General features: G+C 43.7%; 1 protein-coding gene across 1 annotated transcript in view; it reads left to right on the top strand.

Annotated features, from left to right (window-relative positions):
• Positions 1-1,697: 1,697 nt before the first annotated feature.
• Positions 1,698-22,321, top strand: part of AP3D1 (adaptor related protein complex 3 subunit delta 1) — a 60,282-nt gene continuing 39,658 nt past the window's right edge. Inside the window, exons 1-7 of the mRNA XM_075611565.1 lie at positions 1,698-2,054; positions 18,652-18,747; positions 19,242-19,322; positions 19,413-19,493; positions 19,820-19,927; positions 20,370-20,499; positions 21,078-21,217. Of these exons, the coding sequence (XP_075467680.1) occupies positions 1,959-2,054; positions 18,652-18,747; positions 19,242-19,322; positions 19,413-19,493; positions 19,820-19,927; positions 20,370-20,499; positions 21,078-21,217 (732 nt within the window). The 5' untranslated portion in view covers positions 1,698-1,958. The remainder of the gene's footprint in view (positions 2,055-18,651; positions 18,748-19,241; positions 19,323-19,412; positions 19,494-19,819; positions 19,928-20,369; positions 20,500-21,077; positions 21,218-22,321) is intronic.

Raw genomic sequence — 22,321 nt, 5'->3', positions numbered from 1 at the left:
GCTGCTAATGGCTTTAGTAATAGAATCAGGCAGTAGACAACAGAAAAGTTTATGCATATGTGTCAAGGTTTCTACAATAAGTGACTGGTGTGTGTGTGTTAGTTATTGGGGGACGTGGGTTATGTGTATTGGGGGAGAGGGGGGGTTATGTGTGTAGTGGTCATTCCCCCACCCGATGGGATATCTCCCTGTTACCAGGTGTGTAGTGGTGCTAGTTACCTGCTGGCTCACAGGAGGTCTGAGGTTCCGCTGATGTTGTTGGGGACACAGGACAGGCTTTTGAGGTAATTACATCGTTCCTTCTCTGGAAGTCAGTGCCTCCATCCTCCCCAGACCCCAGGAGTGCTGGAGGCAGTCCCTGCAAAAGAACCATCTCATGCTCCCTCTGATAGACAGCAGACTCAGGCCAGGAGTGGTCAGCTCTGAGGCTTGAGACCTTTCCAGCTGTCATTTACTTTTCCACAACCCCCTGATGGGACTGAGGATATAGTCCCACCCCAGAGGGCGAGACAACTAACTCAATTTAGGGTTGCAGCTTCCCTAGGGAAAACCCAATATTGGGCCTGACACTGCTTGTACTTACCAGGACGTACATGTCAGGGAGGGTAGACTGGTAGCCAGAACCAGGCATGGCTACATGTGTATTTGGGGGTTAGTATGTGTATTGGGGAGATGGGGTAGTTATGTATATTAGGGGTGGGCTTAATGTGTATTTGGGGAGGGGGGTTGATGGGGGTGTAGATGAGAGGTGAAGGTGTGAGAGATAGGCTGCGCTTATAGTGCCGGCAACGCAACTGATGACGTTGCCATTGCAATAGTTGTAATTTAAGTTTAGGCGAAGTCGCTGGCTACAAGGCCAGTGACATCATAAAAAGGGAAGGCAGAGGGACGGAGAAGCTCTCTGATTGGCCACAAGGAGAGACTGTTGCCGAAAAAATCAAATAACAGTGACTACCAAATTTCTGGTAGCGCTGTTGCTTGGTTGCGTGCACTATAAGGCTGCGGTCCCAGTCATAACTGTGACACGCGTGCCCGGCGGGGGGGGGCGGCGCGTGCACAGCGCTAACCGCGATCTGAGGAGCTTACGACGGGAGGGGGCGTGGTCGGGGAGTTGCAGGGGCGTGGCCATCACGTCACGCGTCAGGTTCGCCCTCATTGGGTGAACCGCCGGTGGGGGCGTGGCCACGCCTCCGTCGCAAGTTTTAAACTCAATTTCATTGAGTTTAAAAAATCTTGCAGCACGGCGCGGCTGCACCTTTAGCGTGAAGGTGCGTACTGGGCCCTTCCCCATTGAGGGGCGGTACTTGCACGCACAGCGCACGCCAAGACGTGCGCTGTGGCAGTGACTGGGACCGCAGCCTAAGCGCCAACGATAGCGACAATGCATTTGTTTTGACGCGAACGCTGTCACTATAAGCGCAGCCATAGAGGGGGTGTCTCACAAGGCCACCGACACTAGGGGGGGGAGGATGTAGCCGTGGCCCAGTGGACACTTTAGTCTTGGGCCCCAGGAAAGATGTCTGCTGCCCTACTGTAAGTACAGGCACTGCTGCTCTCCCCCCTTGGGTTTCTCAGCGACACTGAAGCTGACGTCACGTGTCACACGGACCGTCAGGCTCTAGAGGGAGGGGCGAGAACAGAGACCACGCCCACCCTGCTGTCAGTCACGTGGAGGGGCGTGTCTGGAGTCTGAGGGGCGGGTAGCAGAGTCAGCTGAGCGGCGGCCATTTTGTGTTTCCGTGTCCGCGGCCAGAGACTGTGCGAGGAGGAAACCCCCGGGGCCGCGGGAGGGACCACGCAGCGGGTGAGAAGGACAGTGAGAGGAGCTGAGCGCGGTCTCCGGTGTCTTCCATCACAGCAGCGGTTCCTCCTCCTCTCGCTGGCCAGGCCTCCGCCGCTCCCTGCCACAGCGCTGACAGGCATGTGAAGGGGCCGCCGGCCGCTGTCACTCCGCAGACATGGCGCTCCGGATGGTAAAGGGCAGTATTGACCGCATGTTCGACAAGAACCTCCAGGACCTAGTGAGAGGGATCCGCAACCACAAGGAGGATGAGGTGAGAGAGGGGGGGGGGGCAATGAGGCACCTGGAGAGAGGGTAAGGTGGGGGCAATGAGGTACCTGGAGAGAGGATGAGGGGGGGCAATGAGGCACCTGGAGAGAGGGTGAGGGGGGGCAATGAGGCACCTGGAGAGAGGGTGAGGGGGGGCAATGAGGCACCTGGAGAGAGGGTGAGGGGGGCAATGAGGCACCTGGAGAGAGGGTGAGGGGGGGCAATGAGGCACCTGGAGAGAGGGTAAGGTGGGGGCAATGAGGCACCTGGAGAGAGGGTAAGGTGGGGGCAATGAGGCACCGAGAGACGGTAAGCTGGGGGCAATGAGGCACCGAGAGAGGGTGAGGGGGGGCAATGAGGCACCTGGTGGGAGGGTGAGGGGGGGGCAATGAGGCACCTGGAGAGAGGGTAATGTGGGGGCAATGAGGCACCTGGAGAGAGGTTAAGGTGGGGGCAATGAGGCACCTGGAGAGAGGTTAAGGTGGGGGCAATGAGGCACCTGGAGAGAGGGTAAGGTGGGGGCATTGAGGCACCTGGAGAGAGGGTGGGGTGGCAATGAGGTACCTGAAGAAAGGGTGAGGTGGGGGCAATGCCAATGAAGCAACTGGAGAGAAATTGAGGGGGCAATTTAGCACACGTAGAGAGGGATTGGGGGTGGGCAATGGGGCATCTGGATAGAGGGTGTGGGGGACACTGGGGCATATGGAGAGGGGGGGGGCAATGAGGCACCTGGTGAGAGCGTAAGATGAGGGTGATGCCAATTAAGCAACTGGAGAGAAAGTGAGGGGGCAATTTAGCACACGTAGAGAGGGATTGGGGGTGGGCAATGGGGCATCTGGATAGAGGGTGTGGGGGCAATGAGGCATAGGCAATGAGGCATATGGAGAGAGTTGATGTGGGGCAATGAGGCACCTAGCAAGAGATGGCTAGAAGGCACCAGGAAAGGGGACATCGGGCAATAGGATTGCAAGAGGCATTTTTAGTGAAGAGGGAGGGAATGGGTAATAAGGTACCCTAACACTAATGGGCAATAGAGCTAAGGGTGCTGTGAGAATGGGCTCAATACTGACAGAACAGGTCTGGGCAATGCTGGGGCATTAATGCAACCTGAGTGGAGGGGTAGGGGGACAATAAGGTGCTGAGTGAAAAGCAGTAGTGAGGTTTGTAGTAAAAGCATCTTGATCAGTGGGTTACCAATGCCAATCTTTTAGAAACCCTATGAGGTCTGGTTATTAGGATATCCTGGCTTCAGCGCAGGCAGTTCAGTCAAATTGACAGCCACCTGTGCTGAAGTCGGGACATCCTTAATCTGACCTGTTGTGAGTTCTTGAGGACTGGAGTTGGGAATCACAGATTCACATAGAGGGGCAATAGTGTACATTAAGGGAGTGGAAGGGGCTGTAGTGCACCGAATAGTGATGGGGCACATTGAGGTGTGGCCCAACATGTGGGGCAGTAATGAAATGAGAAAATAAGATAAAGTCCTCTATCTCTTTAATTAGGCCCCAAGTGTCGAGGGGATGCCAACTAAAGCACAGTGTAATACTGGCATGTTATAATGCCACATAGTCGCTGTCGGGAATAACGTAATCTGGGATTGTCATCTAAAGAACATTGTAATACAACTAATCAGAGCAATAAGGGACTTTGACATATTAATACATAAAATATCAATACCAGTATAAGGCGGCGCGTTTGGATTGGGTTGTTAATGTGTAAAATGTGACATTTCAGTGTAGTAAGGCACTCTGGAGATGGATTGTTACCTAAATATCATTGTAATGTAACTTGCAGTTAGGCACTTTAGGTTATTATGGAAAAGGTCAATGCCATGGCAAAGGGCACTTTGAGATGGGGCCCAGCACTGACATGAATGGTTTATGCCAGGGTTTTGACCGTTCAGAAGAGTGGCGGGCACCAACCAATGTGTGCACACACACAATACACTTATGCTCGTGAATGTGGAATTCGAGCCTGAATTCTGGTGTGGACCGGCACACAGCAGCTGTTGTCGGCATTGTGGTTGCGGGCACCCACAAAAGACTTGGTGGGCGCCATGGTCATTGGGTATAAGTTACAATCTAAAGGATCTTTAATAATGTCAATGTCTTTACAATAAATATTTCATTTAACAGTGTTGTCCTTGCTTGAGTGCAAAAAGACACCCACGATTTGGATAACAAATAGTCTTAAGCTTCTTGTAATGTTGCTGTTGGGTTATTACCTGTCTCATTTATGTGACTGTTGTGCAGTAAGTTAGATAGCCACCTGTTATAGTAGGCATACCAAGGCAATATGGTGTTCTATAATTGTCTTGTTTCTATAGTTTAATTTTTCTATAGTTTAATTTTAGAGCAATAAGGCACCCAAGAGCTGGGTTACTATCCAAAGGCTGTGCTATAATCTGCTAGGTCAGTAAAGCACTCAGCAGTTGTTTAACCACGCACAAGCTGTTGCGTGTTCACTACCACAGCAGCACCTGTGAAGCCCATGACCATGTCTGACCCCAAATATAATAAGAAGGCTTTGAATATCATTCTTTTTGTGGTGTGGCAATTACCACATGTAGTATATATTTTTAAATCTGTAATAAGAGCTGCTGTTTTTTTGTGGTGAGATTACAACCTGTGTAATTAAATGCCTAGGGGAATTTTTACGGGATGTAGTTTATATAGGACATTGTCTGGATACATTAGCCTGATGCACAGTTGGGTCAAAGGCATCTGCCCCACACACGTCTGTTCATCTTCGTTGCTTTCGGATAATCTCCCATATGTCATGGTTTTCGCTACTTCTTCTCCCATACCAAAAGGGTCTTCCCGAATGGTGGTGATCCATCAATATGCCTGCGCTATTCTCATTCAGAAATATTTCTCCCCACTGCCCCCCCTCCTCTTTATGGATTTAGTATTCATTCTCGAATCCTATTTTTAATCGTAGCACAGTGACCAGACACACTGGTCAATTCTCTCTCTCCCCCTCCCCCCCCCAAAAAAAACATACAGCACCTGCCTAGTTCGTACTAAGTAACCTGTTTTTGATATCTTAAGTCAAATTTATGAAGCGACTTTCAGTGCGTTGCTTAGGAGGGTTTAGCTTTACATTTTGTTTTGTTTTTTAATAAAATAGGAATTTGCAGTTATACTGTCTTTAAAATCCAAATTGTGAGTTTTGTTGTATAGGCTTACAATTACATTGTTGGATAGTTCGTGTTTTTTGTTGTTGTTTTTTTTACTACCTTTTTTTTGTAGAACTTTTAATAATAGACCATTGCTATATCAATGTGAAATTGGGCAATTTGGTCATAAATGGGGGGTGTTCATTGCAGGTGGAAAAACAGGGGGGAAAACAGATCTATGGTTTTATTAACTGTATCAATGCAATCTTTAAACACCAGTAGCTGTAACATTGTATTACTTCTATTTGGATAGGTCTTGTTTGTAAAGATGCGGTTTAAGTGTTTCAAAAACATTTCTTCATCCTGCCTGCACATGTAAAGCAGTCCAGCAGTGTACTACTATATGGGAGAAATATTGTGTATCTGTAAACAATTTTTGTGGGCGCTGGTATGGTGATTTTATAAATATTGCTTTGTCAACTCTGTTTATTGGGTTTTTGGTTTATATCATTCGTTACATAGTTGTGTGTGTGTGTGTGTGTGTGTGTGTGTGTGTGTGTGTTCTCTGATATTTGTTGCTGTGCCTCTTGCAGTCAGATTTTCAGGTCAAAATTTGCAAAAACATTATACATATTGTGAATTCGGAAATACTTGTTAAATTTGGCTCCTTGCTTTTACATTTTCCTTTAAATCAACATTTTCAGCAATTCTGCAACTGTAAAAAATACACAATTACAAATATATATGTACTGTATATTTTTAGACAATTTTTTCTTTACTTTATGATGGATTTTTAGAATAATCTTTGGGCCATTTAGGGGCTTTTTTGATCAATTCCAAAGCAGCCAATTGGCCCAAAACTCCCATTTAAATCCAGTGCGAGTTTTCATCTGATCACGGTGCGATCAGCTGCATCAGGATTTATCGAGTCAGCCTCCTTAGTTGCTAGTAAGGTAGAATATGCACACATCAGTGCTGCAGTACAGATGAAGAAAAAAAGTACAGTGTCTGTAGTTACCCATCTATGGTCCTACAGAGGCACTGGTCAAGGTTTTAATGCAGGGACCTCACCCGTGGGCCTTTTCTGCAGTTGTTGGTAATTCCGTCAACCTTTCACTTCCATCCCCCCAGAATTTTGAAATTCCTCATGGCACACACATTATAAACGTTTGGCTATTTTACATTTTTTTTATTTATCTCTTTACAATACTAATATGTGCTATTTGAATATATTGAGTGCTCTGTGTTATGAACAACTGGATTCGTGTTTTCTACCCACGAATTAGCTCAATAGCTGGAATATCCACTTCTTAGAGGTATGTTCATTACAGAATCCTGGAATTAGGTGTGGAGAGCTTCAAAGGCCTCTTTTGAGGTGGCCCATGTATTGTGCTGAGAGAAAATACATAGTTCTACAGAACTGTCTGACGTGGCAAAATCAACAATGACATTTCAAGTCCCTGAAAGGTGTGGTTTTTTTTTTAGTTGGAACATAAGGTTACGAAAGAAGTGGAGGAAGTTTAAGGCATTGTTTATGTAGTAAGCGAACCAATTAAACGTTGTGTGTTTAATACAGAAGTCGCGAACCTTATGAATGATCTGTGCCAAAAATAAAGCTTGCCTTGAGATGGACTGTCGGAAGGGTTTGTTGGCCTTCATTTCTAGTGGAATGGTTGCATTCCTTTGTTAGAGGCTACGTAGTATGATGAAGCACAATGCATTCTGAACTTGGTTTCATACCCTCTTCTCACCCTCGCTAAAAGTATTCCTTTCACCTTGCGTCCCCTCACTTAATCTGTCTTGTGCAGGGAAGAGAGTGATATGGGGTTGTTAAAGGGAGCCCAGTGGCAGGAAAGGCAGAAATGGACACATTCGCTTTTTCAATTGCATTGAGAAACTGTTCTGCTGACTTTAATGTCCAGAAATGTCACCACCTCACTTATTCTGATGTTTGTGGTACCAAGCACACATGCCAAGTTTTTGCATTATTGTAACATTTCCGGATAGTACTCCACCATTAAGGGTTCATGCAAGTCAAGTTCCAGTTCTGTAAAGCAATATACCTTTTTCAATCTGTCATTCCCTATTTGCTAACTCTTGGTATTCCCTTGTATTTAGGCCATGCATTTTTAAGTTTTTCCGGTTTTCCACCCTACCATCTTCACAGGAACACTGCTCACTGCATCGTTACTCTAAGCAGAGAACGTTCTGACATCTCTCCTCAGCCGATCATGGAAATTGCTTGCTGCTTTCTCCTCCTCGTACTGCTTTTCAGTCAGTAGGATATTTTCTTCCACAGACAGGATATTAAATAGAAATCGCAAACCACCATAATTTCCTATCCCGTGTTAAATTTGTTTTTACCCAAAGAAAGTCTGACTTTTATTCGGTGTCTTTAAACCGCACAAGGCCTTTTGTCAACGCCCGCAGCTAGAAATGTTTTGCGTCGTGTGGTTTTTAATCATAGCTAATCAAATCATTTTAATGGACAGGACAGTGACTCATACATGTCAGCATATTAACCCATTCAGTCCCAGGGGGCGTCAATGCATTTCTTTGCTCTCTGGCACTGAAGGGGTTTATTTTTCTTACTATTGCTGATCAACAATGGTATATATTGCTTCAATGTAAGTTAAAGCCACAGACTTCGGTTATTTTTATTTATTTGTTTTACCCCAGAGCCAATTTTTGGGCCCTTCAACCTCTGTGGATGTCTTGTACCCAAGAGTGCTGTTTTCTGACACGAGTGTGCGAGTGCGTGCGTGTACATGGAGCAGGGTCCTCATTACCTTCTGTATCTGTTTGCCATTATTTGTGTGTCATTCTGGTTATTGTAAGTGTCATTCTGTAACCCCACTTTACCGCGCTGCTGAATGTTGACGCTTTACAAATAAACGATAATAGTGGGTATGTGGGTGCGTGCGTACATACATACAATCTCAAGAAGCGAGAACTTTTAATATAAAAGCAAATACAGTATGACACCTAGTCTCTTAAGGCATTGAGTAAAGTACTTGTGAATTAACCTGGTGTAGTTTCCGAGATATATTGATGTGCAGCATCTCAAAAAGGTCAAAACCGTTGCATTTTCTTTCTGGCGTGCGGTGTAATAATTTTGTAGGTTTCGGTCTAGAGGTAAAAAGCTGCTTTTTTCCCCCTCTCCTCTAACTCCTGATTCCTGCAAATTTAAGAATATACTACACATTTTCCTCTCGAGCACATGTCCATAACAGGTTGGAGTCGTGAGTACAACTTCAAGATGAAGCAATATTTTAATGTTTACACTTAACAGGTGGGTTTTTCTTCTGTCGTTTCTCAAAACTGCTTCACCCTTCATTTCGATGGTCCCCGGAAGGGTTAGTCAGTGCTCTGGTGATCAAAGAAGGGACGTAAACAATGCAACCTCTGAATTCAGTCTCAGAAGCTCTTTGTATGACCTTTATTTTTAAGCTGTCTGGCTATATTGAATTTTGCTAGGCTTGACCTTTTAGAATGATTGGGACCTTAGACTGTATGGGGGTTGGAGGTGTTCCTGAAGTTTTGCCCCCCTCATTGCCAAAGGATCCTGCACCTCTCCTTTCATTTTTGTTGAGACTGTATTCCTGTGATCTGCAGTACAGCCACGTTGGATCATGTTTACCAGGTGGTGCTATTCCATGTTGCACCTTCCATCACCGGAATTCTCCTTACAACCCGTTTACGTTCATAGTGGCCCGTAAGGTGTCTTCTGGCGCTGGACGCTATCTTACGGAATAGCAGTGCTTTGTAAATATGAATTGTTATGCTGGAGGAGAATAAACATGGAGATTTAAATTAAGAGCGCTATTACTAAAGGTTCTCACGCAGTGTTATATTTTTCTTGTATGGCAAAGGTAGTGCTGTACAGACACATTTTCAGACATTTTTCATACTCCCTTACACGATTGTGTCTATATTTTTCCTTACCCCTCTATTTACGGCTGGGAATGTTTTTCCTTTGGGACACGCTTCTGGCACAGGAGCTGTTAATTTTCAGGAATAGTATCACACATTTGACTGGAGGTGTGATTCAAATCTCTTTAGTTTTAGATGCAAAATATCAGCTGTCCTTTATCTACCCCGCTTTTCCCTTTCTCTCCCCCCACCCCCCCCCCCCCCGACACTCAGACTGAGAAGGTAGAAAATTGGTAATAAAATATTAGAATTCTCCTGATTTGTCATAAAGCTGGGCCATGGTACAGTGCTTTGCTGTGTATATGTACCCCGGGCGAGAGTTTGTTATCCCCTTACAATATTCACATATTTCAAATCTAAAAATGTTATTGGATCTGTATCTAAGTCCTAAAAGTAGATGAAGATAACCTGATCAAACCAATGACACAAAAATGTGATACCATTTCAGCATTTACTTATCCAGAAATTATTCATCATTCAATATCCATATGTGAAAAAGTATGTGAACCTTTTAGATTCCGTACCTGGTGGCGCCCCCTTGAGCAGCAATGACTTCAACTAAGCGTTTCCTGTAGCTGCTGGTAAGTCTCATCGGTTTTGATGAATTTTGGCCCATTTCTCCTTACAGAACTGCTTTAACTCAGTGACATTTAAGGGCTTCATTGCATGGATAGCTCGTTTTCGCCAAACATAATATTTCTAATTGAGGCCATAAAGTTCTACCTTTGACTCGTCTGTCTAGAGAATATTGTTCCAGATGTCTTGTGGATCTTTGACAAATTTCAGACTGGCAGCAATGTTCTTTTTGGAGAGCAGTGGTTTCCTACTGGCTATCCTTTCATGAACACCATTCTTGTTCAGTATCTTTCTGATACTTGTCATGAACACTCACATTAGCCAAGACGAGTGGCCTGCAGATCCTTGGATGTTACTCTGGGGTTCTTTGACTTCCTGGATGATTTGCCGGTTTGTTCTTAGATAAATTTTGGTAAGATGACCACTCCTGGGTAGAACTTTCTCCATTTGTAAGCGTATCTGTCTGACAGGGAATTGGTGGAGTCCCAACTCCTTAGAAATGGTTTTGTAACTCTTTCTAGACTGAGCATCAATAACTGTTTTTCTAAGGTCCTCTGATATTACTTTTGATTGTGGCATGACGTGTTTCCACACACCTGTATGGTGAAAACCAAACTCACAAAGCTTCTGATCTTTATATAGGGTGGGGCCTCCCAAACTCACCCCTGAAGATTTACCTAATTATTTAAACACCTTATTCTAATTATCCCCTTTAATTTAGCTGATAAAACTAGAGTTTCACTTACTTTTGCACATACCCTGACTTAATTACTAATTGTTTGTCTAATTCATACATCATTTTGTTTTAAAGAACATGGAATTGGTTAATATAAACATTATTTGATATTTTAGACAAGACTGGTTTTGATTCAACAAGGTTATCATGGAAAAACTATAACATTTCTGAAATTATCATTGGGGTTCACAAACTTTCTCGCCACTGTATATGGAAGGATCTGCTATGCTAACTTGTGTGTTTTTCTTATGCTTCAGTTTCCTTAATACTATAACATGTTGAATGGCTACTAAGTACATAAAGGTGTGTTCTCTTTTCTTAAAGCTGTAAACATAGCAATATCTTACATGTGTTTTTTTTTTAATAAATCCGTTCTGTACTATGAGAAAATACCTGTAGCATTTAAAAAAAAAAGTGTAAATGACACTTATAATATTTTATAATGTAACCAGCATTTTTGTTTATATTGAAACCATTTACAAAGTCACATCCCCTTCCTCTTCTCAAACAGGCTCTAGCACACCCCTTTTTGAGCAGTGCACCAATTGTATCTAGTGACTACCTGGTCACATGATCTTCCCCAAAGAACTTTGCATTTTTGATCCTCTTCTAACAGCCATTTAGTGAACCCCCAAGTCAAATCTTCGCTGATCGATCACAGGAGAACAGATCGATCGTCAACTTAGCTAATTACTTATCGTTGTGTGGATTGTATTCATGCACATATTAAAGGGGGGGAAATTAAAAGTGTAAAAACCGGCAGCTTGGACTGCTGCTTTAAGCCGCAGACTGAATAATTGTATACCATTTGGTTGATCAGTTTCTTAGGCCGGGGCCATAGAGGCTTGATCAGAGCGGAGGCGCGCTGACGCTGAGGCTCGCCTGCTGAAGTCTGCGCGATTGCATGGACTTGCAGGCGAGCCAGCGTGCGCGAAGGGAGCCGGGTGGGAGGTGGTTGGAGGCGGGGCAGTGACGTCGCTGGGCCAATCTCCCGACGGCGCCGTGACGTTGAAGCTGCTTCAGGCTGATTGGATGTTTTCAGCCGATAGCGCGCTGAAAAACAGCTTTGCTGTCGGCTGAAAATTCCAAAGCCTCAGCACGCCTGCGGACGCTCGCGTGAGCCCCCTCTCAAGGCATCCTCATTGAGGATGCAGGGGCTCAGCGCGGAGCGTCTGCACGGCTCAGCGTGGCCTGTCCTTTTATGGACTCGGCCTTAGACTTCAAGCTCGGCAGGGCATTAATGTATCTTTGTTTTTGTGTGAAGGGCACCAGTTTTCTGTTTGTCACCCACCATTAGCACTGGTTATAACCCACTGTTAATGGTTGTGATACTTTGTAATAGACCAGCAAGAAAGTTCTTGATGTAATGTAGGCATGTGCAATGTAAATGCAAAGCTCTGTATAATTATCTTAACAGGTTCAGCCTACAATAAATCGACACGGATACAGGACTTGCTAGAAGTTTGATTCACATTAGGAAAGTCTGATTTACACGATTGGTTACATACAACCATATAAGTAACATAACTGTGTTTGCTATGCAATTGAGTGTTCTAGCAATTGCAAGCCCGGGATCAGTAGTTTTATATAGAATATTGTACATCACATCCCGATGATTACCACACACTGCATGCCATGGCTGCTGTGTACTTTGGTGTGGTGCTCACAGATGCTTTGGAGCAGGAAATCCTTTATACATTTGAAACGTCAACATTTTCAGTGAGCAGAAGCTGAAATGAGCGACCTTTCGGGAGGACAGATTTATCGAGCAGGGTCGCTTTTATTTGGCAGGGCACTGTGATTGCCCCTTCTGCTCCCCTCTCGGGGTCTGAGGTCTCCATCTGGTACCCGTGTTCTCGTTTGAATATGAATTGGCTTGAATATTTCATGATGGTGCAACTTTGCTCAGGAACAAGTGTCACCCAATCTCACACATGGAGATCAGATTCCTTTATAGTATTCCCCTTCCTGCGGTCTGTGCTGCTTCACTGAACGATTGTTATTATTATTAGTGCTATTATAACTATTGGTACTATTAAAGCGCAGCTCTGTGCTGCTTGCCAGTTCTTTGTTGCTTTTCTTTAAGAGATCTTCTTTTTGTTTTTCCTTCATTTTTAGAATCCAATGCTTCGCTTACAAGATTAGCGTTTAAAACATTGTGTCCAGGAGGATAAAATACAGAGCTCATTGCTATCTAAAGGTTACCATAGCAATCTCAGAAGCTAGAGATAAAAAAAATCATTATTTCAAACATTTCATACACTACAGAAACATCTTTTTAAAAAAATAATTTAAAAGTAGGACATTTGTGCTTTAGAGCAGGGGGTGCTCAACCCCAGTCCTCAAGACCTCCTCCCCCTCCCCCCCCCCCCCCCCAACATGTCAAGTTTTAAAGATATCCCAGCTTCAGCACTGGTTGAGCAACTTGTCCTGAAGCTGGGATATCCTTAAAACTTAACCTGTTGTGGGGTCTTGAGGACTGGGGTTGATGAGCACCACTGCTGTAGAACACAAGAAAGTATGGGGAGACATGTAGTCCTTGTGTTGTGAAACGCCGGCAGCTAAGAACCACTTGGCCGCCCACCTACAGTAGTCTGCCCATTCCCTATCTGCTGTAAAACCTCAGATCCTATTTGTTGTCCCCATTGTTCCCTCCTACTCACAGAACAGGAAGCTGCAGAGACCACTATCCGTGCCATTAACCGGCAGGCTGCAGATAATAATGCTTTTAACTGCAGCAAATGGAACTTGATTTTCATTTCGTACAGTGGAATATATTGTAACATGCAACCTGTGAGCCAGACGGTTTTTGTGGCTTCTGGTCACTTCCTCAGAAGGGACAGGCAACAGTAAAAATCTAATTGGACAAATGTTTGGAAGGTTTAAATAATAATTAAAAGTAACAATTATGATTTGATTTTGGCAACTTCCCAAAAGGACCTTTTTATAATTATTGCTAATAGAAGCAAGGATCTGGTGCTCTTAAGCATATATCTGTCCAATATGTGATCATTCAAATATAGTAGGTTGAGGTATCTCCATGAATTCAATAAATTATATTCATAGTGGGTAAGGGGAGATTAGTGCCTAGTGTATCCTGTCGGTATACCACATATAGCAATTGCTGTCACACGAAATAATGTCCTTCACTATAGCAAAATGGCAGAATGATTATAAAAATAACTCACTATTGAGGAGATCTGGATCAAACTTGGGAGGTGCAATCCTCTGATGTGCAATCCGTTTGAGGTAGGTAGGAACAGCAAAGAAGGAGAAAAACAGAGCACCATCCACAGCAAAAAAAGGATCCAGAGAAGTTCACTTATAAAATAAAAATGATTTTAATGGATCATACAAGGGACACCTAAAGAGGCAACAGCAACACACAACGCGTTTCATGCGTATAGCGCTTCATTGTGGTGTGAAGAATGCAGTAAAATCTGCATTTTTAATGTCTCTTGGCGCGCGCATGAGACGCTACAACACGCCCCAAACGCGTTGCTCCGCATGCTACCACGAACGCTTATCCCCATTGGTTAGGTAAATATTCAAGGGAACAAAGCTTTAATGTTCCTCCTAACATAAACATTGAAGATGTAATTTATGTGAGTACACCGGAGATCCGATTGAGCTGTGTAGAAGAGCCCCTATTTATGTTTTCTTTTATTATATTGTGTTATACTGTCATTATTATATTAATGTATATATTTTCCTTTATTAACTTTATAGCCTTTTCCAGGTAACAATCCGCGTGATGTCAAGTATTGATTTATTTTGGGTTCACCCCTTTGCGGCGCGCTGCCCCTCAGTGCACAGGCAGTCAGGGCCGAAGCAGTTTCATGGAAAGCACATGAGCTTCATCTCCACCAGCAAGAGGCATCATTTGGGAAGGCGAGACCGTGACAAAGGAATACATTTCCATAGCTAATGAGTCCTAGGTTCATTCCGGCAGCTTATACATCTCAATTTTTAAACTGCTTTCATATGAGGGGTTTTTTTTTAGATCCTGTCTTGGCAAAATATATTTTAGTTACATTTAATTGGAAGCACTAATCCCCGTCTACCATTTCTAACGGTAGGTTCACAAATTATCACCACCCGTGTGGGGCAATGCGTTGCTGGCACAAAAAGGGTTAAGACTGGATTAACATCTTAAACATTTTTTTTAACATCTTAAATGTGCAGCCACTTCGAGGAATAAAATTAACCAATAGGGGTGACCTATTTAAATGTTTGTAAATTTAACATCAGGAGTTTCCATAGGAAAAAGCCTGTCTCCTCATTTTATTTGCAGGGACAGAGTGGGCTAGAGGTTGAATAAACACTTATTTCACAATTATCCACTATCCCTCCCTCATGTGTCATGACAACGCGGGGTCACGGGACCCAGCGTTGGCGTTGCAACGTCACATGACCCCTGCCGTCAGAGACTTGGAGGCCTCGCACAGAGGGGCTAGTTGGAGGGGTGGGGCGAGTCGGCTGAGTGGACATGGGAAAATGTGTGCGTGCCTTAGAGTTGGTGTGTCAAATACCACTGTGAGATGGACGAAAACGGAAGGGGCTGCAGATAGCCAGGATGCTGAACTCCCTGCGAGAAAGTAAAAAATAGCACACTGGCTCTTGTTCTTGTTGTTGGTTGTTTTGTGAAGTGCCAGCATATTCCGCATTGCGGTACACTGGGGTACAGAATTAGGCCGCGATGGTGCTTACGATCAATCCTATGTGCTCTCTGAGGCGGTCTATAGAGCGCGCTATCGCGTGCGAAATATATGAAGACAAAATGAACTGATTTCTCGCGTGACGTTTGGCTCACGTGAGCGGTTCGTCCAATGAGGGCGAACCAGCTCCGTGACATCACAGGCACCCCCCGACAAGTCTCCCCGTCGTGTCTACCCAGGCCACAAATCACTGCAGCTAAAACGCAGGTGACGTCACATGCACAGTCACGAGCGCGCGCTCACCATGGACCCAGCCTTATGTATATTATAAAAACATGAACAGTTGCAAACAGGTGAGGACAAACCTGCACAAACAGATACAAAGAGGTAATGAGGGCCTTGCTCGTGAGCGCTGACCATATTTGGTCTTTTTGGCCACCCGACTGGCAATCTTTTATCTTAGTGATAAAGTAGCAGTAACACACCGCTTCCTCTTCATAGTACGGGGACCTTGTAATCTTAGCACTTCCGACCGTGCGTATAAGGTTTGCACTTTTTCTGCGCATACCCAGGTGAGAGATGGCTGCACTATTTTTACCTCCTTTAACCTTTTAACTGCCATAGAGGTTTCCAAAACGCCACACTTCTCTTCTCGCAGTGACGTGTAGCGTTTGAACGCATGTCCTGATGTAAAAAAAAAATCTCATCCTTCATTTATTTTTTGGATACACATTTAATATTTTGCTGGAGTTTTTTTCTTTGGTTTCCCCCCCATATATTTATTGCTGGGGTGGTTTTGTGATGGCCTCGGTTTGGGATTGATTTAAGTCACAGAAGGGCTATAAAAGTTTTGTGCATTTTCAGGATGACAGGACATTCATTCCATATTGAAACTCTGGATGTCACTCCAACAAAGTTTTAGCTTGGTGTCTGTATACAGAATTACGTTAGTTACCGAGGACTTCCATTTTTCAGAGATTTGGGATGTATATAAGTGGGGTGCGAAGGTATTTTATTTGTATATGCTTTTTTTACTTCCCTGATGTGAGGCTGAAACACTGGGCAATGTGGCTTAAAGAATAAATGATTAACTGAGTGTTGCCTGGTACTTCTGTGAGTACATGTATGTTTGGGAAATACAGGCTATTGTATTGTATGTCTTTATTTATATAGCGCCATTAATGTACATAGCGCTTCACAGTAGTAATACATGTGGTAATCAAATAAATAACAGATAATATAAATAACAGATCATGGGAATAAGTGCTTTAGACATAAAAGTAACATTTCGGAAGAGGAGTCCCTGCCCCGAGGAGCTTACAGTCTAGTTGGTAGGTAGGTAGAACGTACAGAGACAGTAGGAGGGAGTTCTGGTAAGTGCGTCTGCAGGGGGCCAAGCTTATGTATCATGTGTTCAGAATATCCACAGTGCTATTCATATGCTTCTTTAAGCAAGTGTGTCTTAAGGTGGGTCTTAAAGGTGGATAGAGAGGGTGCTAGTCGGGTACTGAGGGGAAGGGCATTCCAGAGTTGTGGGGCAGTCAGTGAAAAAGGTTTAAGGCGGGAGAGGGCTTTAGATACAAAGGGGGTAGAAAGAAGACATCCTTGAGAAGAACGCAAGAGTCTGGATGGTGCATAACGAGAAATTAGGGATGAGATGTAAGGAGGGGCAGAAGAATGTAAAGCTTTAAAAGTGAGGAGAAGAATGGAGTGTGAGATGCGGGATTTGATCGGAAGCCAGGAGAGGGATTTCATGAGGGGAGATGCTGAGACAGATCTAGGAAAGAGTAGAGTGATTTTGGCAGCAGCATTTAGGATAGATTGTAGGGGAGACAGGTGAGAGGCAGGAAGGCCGGACAGCAGGAGGTTACAGTAATCAAGACAGGAGAGAATGAGGGCCTGAGTCAGAGTTTTAGCAGTCGAGCAACAGAGGAAAGGGCGTATCTTTGTTATATTGCGGAGGAAAAAGCGACAATTTTTAGAAATGTTTTGAATGTGAGGGGCGAATGTGAGAGAGGAGTCGAGTGTGACCCCTAGGCAGCGTGCTTGGGCTACTGGGTGAATGATGGTAGTTCCAACAGTAATGTGGAAGGAGGTAGTAGGGCCAGGTTTGGGAGGAAGTATGAGGAGCTCTGTTTTAGCCATGTTGAGTTTAAGGCGTCGGAGGGCCATCCAGGATGATATAGCAGAGAGACATTCAGAAACTTTGGTTTGTACAGCAGGTGTAAGGTCAGGTGTTGAAAAGTATATTTGTTTGTCGTCGGCATAGAAGTGATAATTAAACCCAAAAGATGTTATTAGGTCACCTAGAGAGAGTGTGTACAGAGAAAAGAGAAGAGGTCCCAGGACAGAGCCCTGGGGTACCCCCACAGAGAGATCAATAGAGGAGGAGGAGGTGTTAGCAGAAGAGACACTGAAAGTACGATGGGAGAGGTAGGATGAGATCCAGGATAGAGCTTTGTTCCGAATACCTAGAGTATGGAGAATGTGGAGGAGAAGAGGGGGTGGTCCACTGTGTCAAATGCTGCAGAGAGGTCGAGTAATATGAGCAGAGTTCCCACCTAAGGCACCTCCATTTATGTGGAGTTGGATTATATGGCATAGGAGAGTGCTATATGAACTGCTTCCAGTAATGCCTTCTACTATATCACATGCAGGGTTATAATGAAGACCTGTATGAGAATCAGGCGTGCATTTGGTTATATTGGGAAATAGGGAATGGAAACATGAATGATATTATGTAATGTAATATATTGTGTGTATATTTAATGGAATTATTTTAAAGCCCAACAAATGTTTTTGGGGTACACAGTTCTTTAAGTAGAAGTTGGGAGAAACTTAATATGCAGAAAATTCAGTCAGAAATTCAGATTATTTTTTTTTATTCAACTTTATTTTTATTGAGGTTTTAGAAATAGGGGATGCAAAAAATAAAGGGAGTGGCGTACCAGACATATTACAGTACAATCGTTTACATATGTGGATATAAACTTTACACACATTCATCATACTATTATTTTTCTTTTGTTTATTTCCTGTTAGATTTTTGTTTCCCAATATAAACACAAATGCAGAGGGGGTAGTATCGAACCATGTGTGTGGATATTTTAAGGTCAACAAAGCCCCTTTATGCATCCATTAACGCTCTGGTTGGTCCAGATATATTATTTTCTTAATTATAGCATTGATGTTTTGTCAAACGCAGGTGTAGTTTGCTTCTCTATCCAGGGGGCCAGGTTTTATTAAATCTGTTGTCATTGAAGAAATTCAGTTTTTAAGTAGCAGATTGTGTTCTTTTGCAGACGTGCTCTTTATAGATGTAATATTGTGTGCATAGCTTTCCAGAACTCATACATATTAATGGATTCAGAGCTTTCAAACCTCAGGTTTCATTTCACGTGTACAGACAGGGCTTTACAAACCTCACTGGTCTCTTCTTCATGTGTACACAGAAGACCCTGTTGGCTCATGAATGAAAGTGTTTGGTTTATTCAAAGGTATCGCAACATGCAATAAATGAGTCTACACTTATCCAGGACCAATATGACTATTTAAACACTGGACTATATTTATATTTCAGGCAAAGTATATCTCTCATTGCATCGATGAGATCAAACAGGAGCTCAAGCAGGACAACATAGCAGTCAAAGCCAATGCCGTCTGCAAGCTGACATACGTGAGTCCCACCTCATGTTCCGTCATAGACTGCCCCTCTCCGTCAATCCCCCAGTCAGACCTCTGCTGGAAGCTAGTTGGGTTTGAGTAGCATAAGAATTTGCAACTGTGAGGGTCAGACAGCAAGGGTCTGTCGGGCGATTCTAGTAAGGCAAGGAGGGATTGGGTTACCATATGGGAATATCACCCAGCAATCTTAAAACCCCTTTTCTCATGTTTTATGTTCTATACTGTAGTGTGTGTGTCTCGATATGCACATAGATATAAACACTCTCATATGTGTGTATACACACCTATATATTTTGGGGTCATTTTAATTTCTACATAAACGCACATATAAGGGAACCTAAAAGCAACGAAATATAGTTACATCAATGTGTACTGGAATGTAAAGGAAGATAGGCAACCAATATATGTAGTTATACTCTCGCACTCTTATACCCATGTTTATTATATGTAAGGACTCGTGTGACTGTCTCTCTCCTCCCACAACAGTTACAGATGCTCGGTTATGACATCAGCTGGGCTGCATTCAATATTATCGAAGTTATGAGCGCATCAAAGTTTACATTCAAGGTAAGCTCCTGATACCAAACGCCCTTCTCCGTTACTCCGTTTTAAAGTCTGATGGGGCTGACCACCTGTGTATGTTCTTCCGTCGTGCAGCGGATCGGTTACCTGGCCGCCTCCCAGTGCTTTCATGAAGGGACAGACGTCATCATGCTGACCACAAACCAGATCCGGAAGGTGAGCTGTGCTTCCATTGAAGTAAAAGTTCCTCTCCCTTGAGCCAACAATGTCTGTCCTATGTATCTTATGCCTGAGACTGGCCTGTTTTATGTGGACTTTTTGGGAATGATAATAATTTAGTTAAATTTGTGTTTAATATGTTATATTGCTACGTTTAATAAATGAGTGATTTTAATGCATAGTTTATGTAAGTACAGTATGTATAAAAAATGTAACCCAATTAGTTTATTTGCACAAACAAGTAATGACAATCATGTGCATTTTATTCAGAAAGTGGCTGTATCTGGATGCGGTTCTGAAATCCAATAGTTTTTTCTTTGCAGGATCTGAACAGCCCAAATCAGTACGATACAGGGGTCGCACTGACTGGTTTGTCCTGCTTTGTCACTCCTGATCTGGCCAGGGATTTAGCTAATGACATAATGACGCTGGTAAGTAGCATCTCTTTGAATACATGAGGGTACAGGCACACAGAAGCCATGCTGCTCATCGCTCACAAGATTGACCTGTTTAAGTGTTTTAAATCTGAGTGATTTGACAAATCTTAAACAAAGATCAGACACCTGTATTTTAAAGCCAGTTTGTAAACATGAGAAGCTGAGACGTGAGGGTTTGAATATATTCAGACTGCTTCCTTTTTATTGCGATATCACTGTGCTGAACTGGAGTTTGAACAGACAAATTCTCCCCTCCCCCTCTCTCATTCCACCTCATCTTTATTGGCGCTAACAGGGACTGAGTAGGCTAGAGGTAGAGTGAACACTTGATTGACAAGCGTCCTCTGTCTGTAGGGGTCATGATGCTGGGCTGTCATGCAGTGTCTGCTCAGTAGAATCCCACCTAATATGTTCCCATTTTAATTGTTTCTTACAGATGTCCCACACGAAGCCTTACATCAGGAAGAAATCTGTTTTGATCATGTACAAAGTCTTTCTGAAATATCCTGAGTCTTTACGCCCAGCCTTTCCCCGCCTTAAAGAGAAGCTGGAGGACCCTGATCCAGGTTAGTGTCTCCTCTTTTGGGTCCTGTTTAAAGCACGGGTCCCCACAAATTCATTGGACTATGTTAAAGAAATACAATCCCAATATTTTTTGGTGTGGTTGATTAAAATTGGCTGCTGCCAACATGTTCTATTTAATAAATAAAAAGCCATAATACAGCTCTCGGCAAAGCAATGCATTACTGAGTCGGCTAAGGGGTTGTGCAACGGAATGGAACATTTGATCGTGGCCATTTTGCCGCGACAAAATGGCTGCCGACGCTTTGCTATGACTACCGCCACAGCCGATCCGCCGCTGGAATCCCTGCCGCCGGCCGCTTCTAAGCTAAGTTTTATTACTGTTTAAGGTAGGGGGTTAATTGAAGGGGTTTTAGCGCTTAGGATATGGGGTTAATGTAAGGGTTTTAGGGTAAGAACTTAGGGTTGAGGGTTTTAGGGTAAGGCACTTACCTTAGTGGGGAAGTGGCCTGCGGTGGAAGCTTCCGGCAGCGGGTTGAGTTGCGGCCATTTGGTTGCGGAGAAAGGACTGTGACCAAATGTCCTAGACCGTTGAGCAGTTACAATGTGTACTTGTTCCCAGGTGTGCAGTCCGCCGCTGTGAACGTCATCTGTGAGCTCGCCCGCCGCAACCCCAAAAACTATCTCTCGCTAGCACCCCTGTTTTTTAAGCTGATGACGTCCTCCACCAACAACTGGGTCCTCATTAAAATAATTAAGCTGGTAAGTACAGAAGCATCTCTGGGCTATCGCAAGCAAGCTTCTCTGCAGCTCATCAACAGCTCTCGCAGAGCGTTAAATTCACACCCCAAACCAATGTGAGAAGGCAGAGGAAGTGATGTGCTGAGTTTTCAGCATGCTGTGTTTGGATGTTTAACTGGGGGAGATTTGTTTAACCCATTTGCTGCTCTAGGAACTTGATGAGAGTGGGATCCTCTCATTGTCTAAGTCCTGCTTGTGTTAGTTGATTTATGTGAGGATCAACCTGTAACAAAGCAGAGATGTGGTATATGGTATATTAAAGCCTTTTTTATATAACATGTCAATGTTTAAACAGAATTTCAGTAGTTCACCTATTGAATCACTCATGAAAAAAAATATATATCCATCTCGGACACATGCCATATATCATCTCTCGTCGATCCACTGTTGGCTGAAGGCCTCCCCAATGATCTTCCGGGTACTGCGGTTGCAAGCCTCTTCTGCACGTTGCTCCAACAGATTCTTCTGATTTTATCCTCCCATCTTTTGGTTGTCGTCTTGGTCTTTTAATCTCTCTTGGAATCCAGTTTTAATCTCTTGGAATCTTTGTACAACAATGATAATTTCTACTTGTGATGTCACTTGCCCACTGCCATTTTCATTTCTTCACCCATGTGATGTCACCGACTTTTGTTTAGTATCAAACCCATTCATTCTTTTTTTGTCTCTTTGGGTAATACCCATCATACATCTCTCCATACTTTTTTGCTTTGTCTTAAGCTTCTGAATTATCTGTGTGTTTAGGTTCCAAGATTCACAGGCAGAATACCCAGGTTGAAAACTTTTCTCTTGAGGCACCGTGAAAGGTTCCCTAGATATATTGTCTTGTTTCTTCCAAACACGCTCTATCCCATCTTCATTCTCCTATTGATTTAATTCAAAAGGTTCCCATCCACTGTTACTTGCAGGCCAAGTTACTCATCTTCGACTTCTAGTTCTATTTATTTTGATCTTTACAGATCGAAATTTTGACACATTTGTTTAAACATCACATTAGTCTTGCTGTGGTTCCTATTGAGGCCCAGTTTCTAACTTGCTTCGGGAAGTTTTCCGATTTTTTTCTGT

This window comes from Ascaphus truei, chromosome 8 (genome assembly GCF_040206685.1).
Source record: "Ascaphus truei isolate aAscTru1 chromosome 8, aAscTru1.hap1, whole genome shotgun sequence".
Taxonomy (NCBI): domain Eukaryota; kingdom Metazoa; phylum Chordata; class Amphibia; order Anura; family Ascaphidae; genus Ascaphus; species Ascaphus truei.
This window is presented reverse-complemented; position numbering and strand designations above follow the sequence as displayed.